The sequence below is a fragment of the Typopeltis vanoorti genome, chromosome 14 (assembly GCF_054136105.1).
Source record: "Typopeltis vanoorti isolate ZY-2024b chromosome 14, IOZ_Tvanoo_1.0, whole genome shotgun sequence".
NCBI lineage: Eukaryota > Metazoa > Arthropoda > Arachnida > Uropygi > Thelyphonidae > Typopeltis > Typopeltis vanoorti.
In genome coordinates this window covers 8646828-8660317 of record NC_143562.1, presented here as the reverse complement: position 1 = coordinate 8660317, position 13490 = coordinate 8646828, and the positions used below count along the sequence as shown (strand labels likewise).

Here is a 13490-nt window from a genome sequence, read left to right as displayed (position 1 = left end):
TATGTACATATATGTATATCTTGTATTTATTTACTAAATAAATAAAAATGTATGTAGTAAATTAAAACATACATTGCACGATCCCAAAATAAACAGTGAGGTGATTAAGAATGGACAGTAAATTCAACAACCGATTAGCCGCTTGGCTTTGACGTAATGCTTCATTAGTGGTGCGATCTGCTTAGAAGCAGGTTTGAATTGTGTTGCGATGTTTTTGTGATAACCGAAAACAAATTTTTTAGATCCTCTGATTTTTTTGTACGCATATGTATATCTTGTATTTATTTACTAAATAAATAAAAATATCTGGAAATGAATTTTATTTTAATTTGCAAATTCCATTTCATGAGGGCGCTGAAATATAACTTTGAACAAAGGCGCTTATTGCCGACGTGTTTACTCTGTACGAAATAATAATTATATCCATGGTTCTTATGATAGTATATAATAGATAACCAAGTATGTAATGAAGCCTTTTGGCTCTTTATTTTATTATATAATAGTATTTATTTATTATTTTTACGGCTATATTACTTGCTTTTATATTTATATTGTACTTTTTTATTGTATATATTTATAGTAATAATAATAATATTTAGTTTCATCATTCTGACGATCCAGGTAATTAATGTTAATTTTCGTGAACTGAATGAAAGCAACGTGTGTATGCGTGTGCATTTGCACAGAAATTGCAAGCGGACTGATAAAACTAGATTCCCATTTTCTTTTTTATATTCCAGCAGACGAAGCTCCACCTCTTCCACAGTCCATCCTTTCTGTAATCAATATCGGGTCGCGTGACTTTTTTTTTTTTGTAAAAATGTTTTTTCTTACAAAACAACTGTGTTTTGTCAAATTCGTTTACAGGTCCAAACGAATCACTATACACTTGCGAGCAAATAGGTAAGGATTATTAGCCATTTGGATTAACCTATTTTGCTCAGTCATAATTTATCTAGTTAAAATCAGTTAATTACTTTTATGTTCCCGGAATATAGTTTGCACTATACTGTCGTCAGCAAAATTTTCGGCTGTCAGTTTGGCAGAGTTAATTACAATACTATCAACAAGATTTACTCAAAATAACCACCATTAGCATCGATCACAGCTTCAATTCTGCTTCGGAACCTCGAACAAGCTGATGCTACAGTCTCCCTGGGAAGGGCCGCAAAAACTGTTTTAATTTTATCCATTAACTGGGCTTTTGTATTACTGGAAGTGCGATTGGTGTCTTTTTCAACTGTGCCCCATACAAAATAATCCATGGGGTTAAGGTCTGGGGAGTTTGGAGGCCAAACATTTGGACTGGTGAAGTCGTAGAAATTTTCAGACAACCATTTTTGACTTTTCCCAGAGGTGTGGCAAGGGGCCGAATCCTGCTGCCATACATACGGCCTACCATTGGCTACCCTTGTTATCCAGGGCTTGACTACAGTTAGCAACTCCACGAACAAAGCCCGAATTCCAATGCCAGGGTTCTTCAACACCTGTTCCTGCAGATTTGCGAGGAATTCTTCTGTACGAACGCAATCAGATCGTCTGCTAGGGATCTTTCTTCTTGCTACATCCTCGTAGTCACCATTGCAAGTCTCTAGTTCATGCCTGATTGTTTTTACTGTATTCAGGGAGCATTGGGCAGCAGTCGTAATATCCTTATTTTGATGGCGGGCACGAATCATCATGATACAAGTTATTCTCTTCCATGATTCAGGTGGGTTCCAGCTATCCATCCTTTCTGACATCTTGTATATGAATGAAGAAGGGTCCAAACTTTTAAATGAAGAGAAGTGTGTGTTAATACATGTAACTTACGGAAAAATATAATTAATTATAAATATGTCAAATTTATCCCGAACACCCTGTATATATATGTATATATTATCCCTTATGCCAGCCTGGCTGGCCGAGTGGTTGGCACATCTGCTCTCTAGCCAAAAGGCTGCAGGTTCGAATCCTGCCTTGTGCATGGATGTTTGTGTTTCTCTGTGATACTTACTATAATATGGGCACCTCCATGAAATCTGAAGACTCTGTAGGAGACCCATTTCGTCCACACAATCCATAATACCTCTCCTTGAACCCTTTAACTGGCAACGCATTCACAATGCTCATAAAGGAATTAATCAGAATTTTTCCTGAAATTATGCCATGTTCGTTGGTTTGGGATTTATGCCAATGCAACACACAGGCTATATAAAGTCATGCATTTGTACTTATGGGTGGTTTTGTCCATTTTTTTGGAATGAAAAAGAAACTGAGTTTCAGGAAGGAAAAATCCCATTACCTCTGTAACACTGGGAACTCACCTTCAGTTGAAAAGCCTTAATGAAAATTCTTTGTATCTTAGACGGGATTCGAACCCAGATTTCTCCAAATATACTCAGTGTTCCATTTTATATGTATCCATGTAATTAAGGACATATATAAATGCCTAGCCGATACAGTGCTTGATGAAATTTATATTTTGTTTGGTCTATGTGGAATTGTAATGTAGATGATCATAATAAACTCAGAAGCTGCATTTCTGAAAAATCAACATGCATGGAAAATAGTCATAGAGTACCTGAGAGAAGTTGTATGAAGAATAATTTGCATGGGAGTTAAATGAATGAATATATCGTAGCCAGAGATTTATAAATAGAAATTTATCTCTATCCATTAATATGAAAAGAGTGATGGCAACACTCATGACAATATGAAAAAAAAAGTACACATATAAAGTGACAGCTATATTTAGGAATGTGAAGTAGTAAGTAAAAAGGAAGAACAACTATGAAAGAGTAACCTTAGTGAATTTGGATGGTAGGAAAGTATTGGATGCACTAGAACTAACTGAGTTATTGAGTGATCACTCCAGTGTAATATGCATTTTAGGTAGACATATTTGCTCTTTGGGTGTTAAGAGGAGCAACCTGAATGAAAACATACATGTCAATGAGTCAGGTATTTAAACTATTTGATTTCTCAGCATAGAAGTAATATTCTAGGGTTGTTCAACTTCTGCAGAACATGAGCAAGATTTCTCTTTTATGGAGCAATGGCATTTTCATTCCTAATATACAGGAATGAAAATATTGCTAAATCAACTAATTATTAGAGTGATCATTAAGGAATTAAAGAGGATGATTAAAGAAGTGTAGATGGTGCTGTGATCTGCTGTAGAGATAGCTTGGCTTTCGTTAAACTATGTCTTGCATTTATAATCCTCATGTTCTGGAATGGAGCAGAATGGATATACTACAGTTCTTCAGGATTTTAGTATTAGTATTGCTTCCAATCCTCATTGAAGTCTGAAACCTTACTCCAGCATTTATCAAAGCATTTAACAGAATTCCACATGAGTTTGTTATACGAACTCAGAAAAATTGGAATTCTAAATAGGCTTGTGTCATGCATAGTAGAATGGCTGACTTACAGGCATCATGATACTGAACTAACAAAATGAGGTTAACATGATATGCTACCATAAACTTGTCATTTATTTTTCATAAGAATTCAAAATGAATTCACAAAATAAATGTTATTTAGAATAAAATATTTAACTTCTGTTTAGTTTGCAAATATAGCTTTTGTGAACCTTTTGTATTATCATTAGAAAATTAGACAGTCTTGTTCTAAATGAATTTTCACTTTATATGGATTTTGAATGTGCACTTGGCATTCAGATAACCAGGCTAGTTAAAGAGAAGACATGTCACATAATCTCTAATCTGTACTTAACATCCATTTTCATATTACTTCTTGTTGTAAATTAACTGTCTTTGGTCTATCTCATATCCTCTGTCATGTGTCTATATTATTATTTGTATAAAAGTAATGTTATTAAACAGCACATAAAAAAGATTTTCATAGAGAAATAAAATATAAAAGAATAAAATTACTTTTCTGGTTACGGTAGCTTGAAATTAGTTTGCATTCATGTTGTAGTGTAAATTTTATTATGTTTAAAATATCATTTCATTTTTTTTGGATATATATCATATTTCCATCTTCTTCTTCTTCTTCTTCTGCAGCTTCTCCCACTTAAGTGGGGTCACTGTTTGTTATGAGTCTCCTCCACACCTTCCTGTCTTGGGCTGTCACCACATCCAAGTTCTTCATCCGCATCATATTTCCATATTATTGTTATATTTATTATATTTCCCTATTATATTCTCTAGTAATGCAGTATCACTAAATATGGGAGCACGTGTTCTTCCTAACTGTAATGTGTATGTATAAATATTAAATTGTGTATTTTTTTCTTCTTTTCAGATGACTGCACTTGGTTCATATAAGCAAGAATTTCCAACTGGCTCTCTCTCTCTCTCATTTCTGGATATCTAAACACAATGGAAAAGTAGCATGGAGGAATCTTTTGTGAGAGGTGTAATTGAAAATTCAGTTTCCAACCCTGAGGTAAAAAAACAGTTGGGAATACTTCATGATAATGAGGAACAATTTAGACTTGAAGCATCAACAAGCACACCTGAACACTTGGATGCAGTGAATCAACCTGATGTATTTTCCACTCTTAGGAAAGTTATAATCTGCAACATATGTGGGAGATCATTTTCACCTTTAGGTGCTTTTAATGTGCACACAGGCATCCATGCTAAAGAAAAACCTTTTTCATTTGAAACATGTCATCAAGCATTTACACGAGCAAATAGTCTTGAAGCACATGTGACCTTACACACCAGTGAGAAACCACTTATTTGTGAAATGTGCAGGCATAAACCTTTGCATTCTGGTGCATTTAATGTTCATGCGACAATTGACACTAAAGAAAAAAATTATCCTTGTGAAACTTGTGGTAAATCTTTTACAACAAATTCCATTCTTGAAAAACACAAAAGAATACATAACAATGAAAAACCTTTTAAGTGTGACCTTTGTGATAAATCATTTCAATACCCATCTTATCTTAAAATGCATATAACATATCACACTAATGAGAAACCATTTATGTGTGACACTTGTGGTAAATCATTTTCGCATCGTTCTATTCTTAAAGCACATCTAAAATTTCACAATAACGAGAAACAATTTATGTGTGAAACTTGTGGTAGAGCATATTTCAGTATATCCAATCTTAATGCACATAGAAGGGTTCACACAGGTGAAAAACCTTTGAAATGTAAAACTTGTAATAAGTCATTTTCACGATCCAGTGATCTAAAAACACATACTAGAATTCACACTAAAGAGAAACCATTTCTTTGTGCAACTTGTGGTATCTCATTTTCTGCTGCCTCTTCTCTTCGAATTCACATATTAGTGCATACTTTGGAGAAACCATTCACTTGTGAGACTTGTGGTAAATCATTTTCACGTGCTTCTGATCTTAAAAGACACTCAGTTCTTCATTCTAACACAAGACCTTTTTCTTGTGAAACTTGTGGTAAATCATTTTCTCGTTCTTCTACTCTTAAAAGACACTCAATTCTTCATTCTAACACAAAACCTTTTGCTTGCGAAACTTGTGGTAAATCATTTAACCGGAATGAAAATCTTAAAGGACACCAAAGAGTTCATGCCAATGAGAAACCCGTTACCTGTAAAACATTGTGAATCATAAATGAGTGACCTTTTGTTTATGAAAGTTATTAATGCGATTTCTTCAGTATAGGTGCTTAATACAGTATAGAAGAAATTCATCATCATCTTCAAATTCCTGCCATGTATCTTTAAGGGGTGTACAGGATATGATAGTACTACATGAAAAATTTACATCATTAATGGCTTCCTCCAAATCAGTCTGTTACTTGTCAAGACTCCAAAATTATCAGATCTTAAACGTCTATCTTCAAGGCACTTTTACTGTATCAATCCACCTATATCTTGGTCTTTCTCTGGGGCTTTTTTCTGCCAACTGGGAAGTGAACACTTGTTTTGTTAATCTTTCCTCGCCCATTCTGTTTAAGTGACCATACCACCTGAGATTAACTCTGTTGACAATGTTAAGTTCTTTCCTAATATCCATGTTTTTAATATGATATTGCCATTCACACCATCTGTTTATGCCTCTAATCTTTCTCAGGGTTATCTTATCTGCAGTCTCTAATCTTTGGTCAAGTGTTTTAATTCTGAGCCAGCTCAGATCCATAAGTTAAAACTGGTTTGGACACTGTCTTATATACAGCTAATTTAGTGTTCTGACTGATTTCTCTCTTATTCCATATGAATTTATTCAATTGACTTTGTACCATACCAGCTTTGTTGATTCTGTTGTCTATTTCTTTATTAAATTTACCGTGTTCACTGAAAATCATACCTGAGTAGCTGAAATATTTTAGTTGTTCCACAGGTTCTCCATTCACAATGCAGTTGACATTTTCAAAGATTCTGCCTATTTTCACTGTCTTTTGTCTTTTTATTGCTGAGCTTCATACCATATCTATTACAACAGTTATTCAGTTTAGTCAGGGAATCTTGTAGCAGATTTATTTAGAAGTATGACATCATCCGCATAAAGCAAAGAGCTGATATTAACATCTCCAATTTTGATATCATGTTTATGTTTATCACTTTCCTTCATAATGTGACCCATGTAGATAATGAATAAGAGAGGGGATAATGAACATCCTTTTCTCACCCCAGATTTAACATTAAACTCTCTACCGGCGAAGGTGGATGAAATAGTGAGACCAACTTGCATTTCTTATCCATGTTATTCAATAGGTGTTACAGAATCACATCCAGATTTATCTGGATGTATGTATATGTCCTGGCTGGTTGGTTTGTTAAACCATCTTCCTATACTTCCTTCATTTCTAACTGCTAAATTAGAACTCAAATAAAGTCTAAGTATTGCTTGATATAATGCCCCATTGACGTCATATAACTGTACTGTATTGAATAGCTTCTCTCTTGGCACCTTGTCATATGCCTTTTCCAGATCAAAAAAACTTAAATGCAGATCCTTGTTATGTTCAAAAGATTTCTTAACTATTTTTCGTAAAGTGAAGATCTGATCCCGACAACCTCTATTTGGCCTGAATCAAACTTGTTCTCTACTAAGCTTTTCTTTCACAATTCTTCTGAACCGTTTCTCAAATATACTTGCATAAATCTTACCAGGAACACTCAGTAGGGAAATACCTCTGTAATTCTCAAATTCAGTTTTATTTCCCTTTTTATATATGGGTACTATGAGAGCTGTACTCCAATCATCTGCAATTCGTCCCTTTGTGTAGGCCTTCTGAACTATGCAGTACAGCCACTGTAAGACTTTTATACCACCATACTTTACCATTTCTGGTTAAATATTATCTACTCCTGCTGCCTTTCCACATTTCAAGCCTTTGATGGCTTTTTCTGCTTCAAATATGCATATGTATTCTTGACTGTATGCCTGCTGACTGTTTTTTACCACTGTGCTATCACTGCTTGTTTCATTTAGCAATTTTTCAAAGTAATACTCCATACTTCAAGGATATCTTTTCTCCAGTTTTCATGTCACCTTGATCATCTCTAATACCTTTTACATCTTTCCTCTATTTCTGAGCTTCTTCAACAACCTCCAGAATATCTTGCCTCCTTCTTGATATTTATTTTCTATGTTCTTGCCAAATTCTTCCTGTTGCTTTTGTTTAGCTAGTTTTACACTGTTTATATTTCTTACATTTGTCTTGGTATTCTCTAAGAGCACAAGCTGACTTATTTGCCAGGAACTTTTGATATGCTTTCATCTTTCCTTCACCGCCTCTTTAACTTTCTGCATCCACCATGGAGTTCTGATTTTTCTATACTTGCAGACAACCTCACCTCATGCCTCTCTGGCCGAGTCAATCAGGGTTTTCTTCAAGGCATGCCACTGAATCTCCAAGGTTTGTTTTCTATTCTGAAACTCTTTAATTTTTTCTTGAATAATATTTGTGTATTTCAGTCTACAGTTCACATCTGAGAGCTGCTCAACTTTTATTTGCTTTCAGACTTTCTTACATGTTATTCTTTTCAATATGAAATTCAATTTTATCCTTCTCCAGACTAAATAGTGATCACTTCCAATTTCAAATCCTCTGTACAGTCTTGCACTAGGGAGAAAACATCACTGTCAACAATAACATAGTCAATGAGACTTTTGTTATTCCTAGCCTCTTCTCTCCATGTGAATTTGTGCACATTTTTATGTTGGAACATGGTGTTAGTAATAACCAGCCCATTTCCTGAGCAGAAATACATAAGATATTTGCCGTTATTATTAGCTTTGCTGTTTTCTCCAAATTTTCCCAAAATACTTTTGTATGTCTGACAATCATTTCCTACTTTGCTATTTAGATCCCCAACAAGGACCAACTTTTCCTTTTTCATTGTGTCAGTTGCTTTCTCTAAAGCCTCAAAAAATTTCTCCACTTCTAGCTTAGTAGAACCTTCTATGGGACCACAGTCACAAATAAGTCTCATTGTCTAGTTCCCCATTCTCATATTTGCCCACATCACTACTTGAGACTACCTGCCATTCAAGAAGATTAGCCTCATATTTTATATTGAATACTCCTTTTCTGTGATTGTCATTGCCTGAATATAATATTTTGTATATATTGCTCAGAAAGTACTCACCAGTTTTTGTCTTTTTTGTTTCAGTCACCCCTGTTATGTCGATCTGGTTTTTTTCTAATTCCTCAGCTAGCTCCATTTCTTTGCCATCAAGCTTATGTTCATAGTACAGATCTTTAACTCTGAAGTTGAGTTGGGTTGTGTTTTCAGATTTGTTGCAGTAGCTGACTTTTCGCCTGTGATATTTGTGATAAAATTGTTCCCAAACTTCTCGTCTTAAAATCCATACAGGAGTTTGAGATAATTTTTGATTGGTTCTGAAAATAAGAATTCTTTCTAGAAATGTATATATACTACTACTATATATAATATTATATACATAAATAATTACAATAATGTGAAACTATTTTTAAAGAATACTTAAGGAAACATCACTGCATGTCAAATTTATCATTGTGTCTTTTCATATGGAACATTGAGAATAGTCATTATAATATAAAGGATATCTCACACATTTAAGAATTTAGATTGCATTTGAAGTAACTCTTAATGATTATTTCAAATCAACCTCAAAACCAGTTTATAAAAAGATTTGCTTCATGAACTTCAACTTTTTTAAAAGTTAAATCAGTTTTAACTTTTTTTTTTAATGTTGGTTTGTAATTAATATTACTACAGCTCATACTAATGATGAATCTAATGATGATTCACGCTAATGAGTGATTTTTATTGTAAACTTTGTGTCCATTGGACTAAAAGAAAGTGTGATCAAAAATCTTTGTCAACTTAAAGGTCTATCTAACTATGTTGTATGCCAGAATCACTTATAATTGTGTCATACTCTCTCTCTGGGGGAAAATTTGTACATATCAACTTAGACATGGAAGAATTTGTATAATAAAAGATGTAGTGAATTCGTAAATGAAGTATTGGGAAGACTGATCTATGTAATTCAGAAGGAATTGATGGTAGTGTCTTTGGTTTGTACAAAAGAGAGAGAGAAACTTTTATAATATGAGCTAAACCAGAAGTGATTTTAAAGCAGCATTTGCATGAAATATAATAACAGTGCAAGTGCAATTGGAATAGTACAAAATGAAAGAAAATTAAATGGAAGGTGTTAAAACAAATTGGTGTTGTTAAGAACTTTTTATGAGAATGTGTGTTGAGATTAAAAAAATTTAGAAAATATTGGCTTCTGGATGTGGAGCAATTACAGAGAATAAAAAGCAGTGTGAGACAAACAGTTTATTAAAGAATGGAGTTAAGTGTTAAAACAATTGTTTTTGATTTAACTTCCTTCTGAATTAATGTCAGTCATTGGAAATTATTCATTAAATATTGTCTTTTTAATTGAATTAATATTTCATAAACCAACAAGTTTAAAGTTATGTAATTATAAAAAAAAAAAAAGATTTTTATTATGAGTAAATAAAGATCTACTGCACTGCATGACATTTTTCTTGAAGGTATATAACTGATTACACATTTAAAATTGTTATAATTATTTACACGGTTACAGACTTTGATATTAGAGCATAGGAAATTTCATGAAATCAGATCCGCTCAGTTTTGGTGAGGAATATTTGGATGCTTCACCCAGAGGCGGAACTAAAAACCAATCTTGTTCAGTAGTGTATTTAAAAGGTAGAACTAAAAGCAAAAAACCAAGATTTAATACTGAAGGTTGTGAGGAGGTCAGATGTTATGCAACTTTCTGTATAATCAAAACAAACAAAAGTATGCTTGTTGAAAAGAAATTTTAACTATATGAATGGTAAAATTTTTGTATATTGCATCTTCTCTTTCTTATACTGTAAGTTTGGATCTGATACTTTAAATAACATTGTGGATTTAGAAAGTGTTTTACTTAATGTAATAGTCTTGATTTTACTTTTTTTTTTTTTTTTTGATTAGGTACGATTTAAGAAGATAATATATCATTCATATCTATTATTTTAGTGATGATTTCTTGATTGTATCGATATATGTATCTAAGCATAAGGCTGAAATACTTTTTTATTCTTTCAAAGTTCAGGTATGCTGAATATAAGTAATATACTGCATATACTATTAGGATTCTTTAAAATAAGAAAATTACAGTAATATATTTAGTTAAGGATTTGCCAGGTTAACAGCATAACATATTTTTCTAAACATTTAAAATATAAAATACTGATCTGGTTATTTTCAATAAATTTTAAAATAATCTGATCAGAATTGATTAAATATATATCATCATCATCAAATCCCTGCACTGTACCCTCAAGGGGTGTACAGGATATGATAGTACTATATTAAAAAAATTTACATCATTACTAACTTCCTATCTACAATTTTCCTCCAAATCAGTCTGTTACTTGTCAAGACTATCAGATCTTATATTTCTATTGTCTAAGGCACTTTGTACCATATCAATCCACCTATATCTTGGTCTTCCTCTGGGTCGTTTTGCTGCCAACCTGGCAGAGAACACTTGTTTTGCTAATCTTTCTTCACCTATTCTGTTTAAGTGACCATACCATCTGAGATTAGCTCTGCTAACGCATTCCTAGATGCTGACAATGTTAAGTTCTTTCCTAATATCCTCGTTTTTAATATGATGTTGCCATTGATGCCATCTGTTCATACCTCTAATCTTGCTTGGGTCTCTCATATCTGCGGTCTCTAGTCTTTGGTCAAGTGTTTTACTTCTGACCCAGCTCTCAGATCCATAAGTTAAAACTGGTTTGAACACTGTCTTGTATACAGCTAATTTAGTGTTCTGACTAATTTCTCTCTTATTCCATATGAATTTATTCAATTGACTTCCCACCATACCAGCTTTGCTGATTCTGTTGTCTATTTCTATATTGAATTTGCCATCTTCACTGAAAATCGTGCCTAAGTAGCTGAAATGTTTTACTTGTTCCACATGTTCTCCATTCACAAGACAGTTGACATTTTCAATGATTCTGCCTATTTTCATTGTCTTTATCTTTTTATTGCTGACCTTCTTACCATATCTATTACAACAGTTATTCAATGTAGTCAGAGAATCTTGCAGACTTGTTGCAGATTTATTTAGAAGTATAACATCATCCACTTCTGTTTAAGGTCACTTAAACAGAATAGGTGATGATTTGGGAAATGGTTTAAAACAAGCAGAGGTACTAGACAGGGAGACCCAATATCACCAAGCATTTTCATCACACATTTAGAAAGAGCAATGGATAAAATGAAAGAAGATGCCAAAGGAATATCTGTACACGGAATGAGAATTAACAATCTGAGATTTGCAGATGACATTGTTATTATTGAAGAAGACAAAAGAGAACTACAAAAAACACTGAAACTGTTAAATGAGGAATGGAAGAGATTTGGACTTGTTATGAACTTTGAAAAAACAAAGAATAGTATTTGGTTAGAAGAACATGAAACAAAAGATACAAGTGGATGGAACTGATATAGAGAATGTAGAACAATTCACATATTTGGGAAGTAAATTGACATATGACTTGGACTGTAAAAAAGAAATAAAGATCATGATTGCAAATGGAAGAACAAATCTGATGGCCATGGATAACATCTGGAAAAGTAAAATGATCAGTCTGCAAACAAAACTAAGAGTATTGGAAACATGCATCTTCAGCGGTGTACTGTACGGATCCGAAAGTGGGTAATGAATAAGGAATCAAGAAAAAGAATTTTGGCATTTGAAAGAACTTGTTACAGGAAGATTCTAAGAATAGGATGGGTACAGAAAATCACCAATGAAGAGCTCTATCAGAAGATACAACCAAAACATAATCTAATGCGGAAGATTATAAAACGCAAGCTGCAATTATTTGGACACATCTGTAGAATGAGTGAGGACCGGAAGATAAAGACATTTATGTTTGATATTTTGGATAGTTTAAACAGAAGAGGTAGACCATACAGAGAATGGATAGACAATATAAAAGACTGGTGCAGAATGTGTGTACAAAAACTGCGACACTGTGCACTGGACAAAGAAAGGTGGAAGAAGATAGTGAAACAGACATCAACGGGCAGTGAGCCAATGGTTCGTGATGATGATAACATCATCCACATAAAGCAAAGAGCTGACATTAACATATCCAATTTTGATATCATTTTTAATACCACTTTCTTTTTCTAAGAATAGGATGGGTACAGAAAATCACCAATGAAGAGCTCTATCAGAAGATACAACCAAAACAGAATCTAATGCAGAAGATTATAAAATGGAAGCTGCAATTATTTGGACACATCTGTAGAATGATTGAGGACGATAAAGATAAAGAAGATGAAGATTTTTATGTTTGTTATTTTGGATGATTTAAACAGAAGAGGTAGACCATACAGAGACTGGATAGACGATATAAAAGACTGGTGCGGAATGGATGTACAAAAACTGCAATACTGTGCACTGGACAAAGAAAGGTGGACGAAGATAGTGAAACAGGTATCAGACATCAACGGGCAGTGAGCCTATGGTTCGTGATGATGATGATAACATCCACATAAAGCAAAGAGCTGACATTAAAATCTCCAATTTTGATATCATTTTTAACACCACTTTCTTTCATAATATGATCCATATAGAATGAATAACAGAGGGGATAACGTACATCCTTGTCTCACACCAAATTTAACATTAAACCATCTTCCTGTACTTCCTTCAATTCTAATGGCTGACTTACAACTCAAATAAAGAGTAAGTATTGCTTAATATAATGCCCCATTGACAAACTGTAGCATATTGAATAGTTTCTCTCTTGGCACCTTGTCATATGTCTTTTCCAAATCGACAAAACTTAAATACAGATCTTTGTTATATTCCCATGCTTTCTCGACTATTTGTCGTAAAGTGAAGATCTGATCCTGACAGCCTCTATTTGGCCTGAATCCAGCTTGTTCTTCACCCAGCTTTTCTTCCACAATTCTTCTCAGTCGTTTCTCAAGTATACTTGCATAGATCTTGCCAGGAACACTTAGTAGGAAAATACCTCTGTAATTCTCACATT

General features: G+C 33.5%; 1 protein-coding gene across 2 annotated transcripts; it reads left to right on the top strand.

Moving 5' to 3' along the window:
• The first annotated feature begins 396 nt into the window (after positions 1-396).
• Positions 397-9933, top strand: LOC150099172 (uncharacterized). 2 transcript variants are annotated; one of them, XM_090404200.1, is made up of 2 exons: positions 397-459; positions 4255-9933. In XM_090404200.1, exon 2 carries the CDS (start codon positions 4345-4347, stop codon positions 5551-5553), a length of 1209 nt encoding a protein of 402 aa, XP_090260326.1. In that variant the 5' UTR covers positions 397-459; positions 4255-4344; the 3' UTR covers positions 5554-9933. The 2 variants fall into 2 exon arrangements, with proteins under 2 accessions (XP_090260326.1, XP_090260327.1); XM_090404201.1 differs by lacking the exon at positions 397-459 and adding an exon at positions 838-903.
• Positions 9934-13490: the final 3557 nt, after the last annotated feature.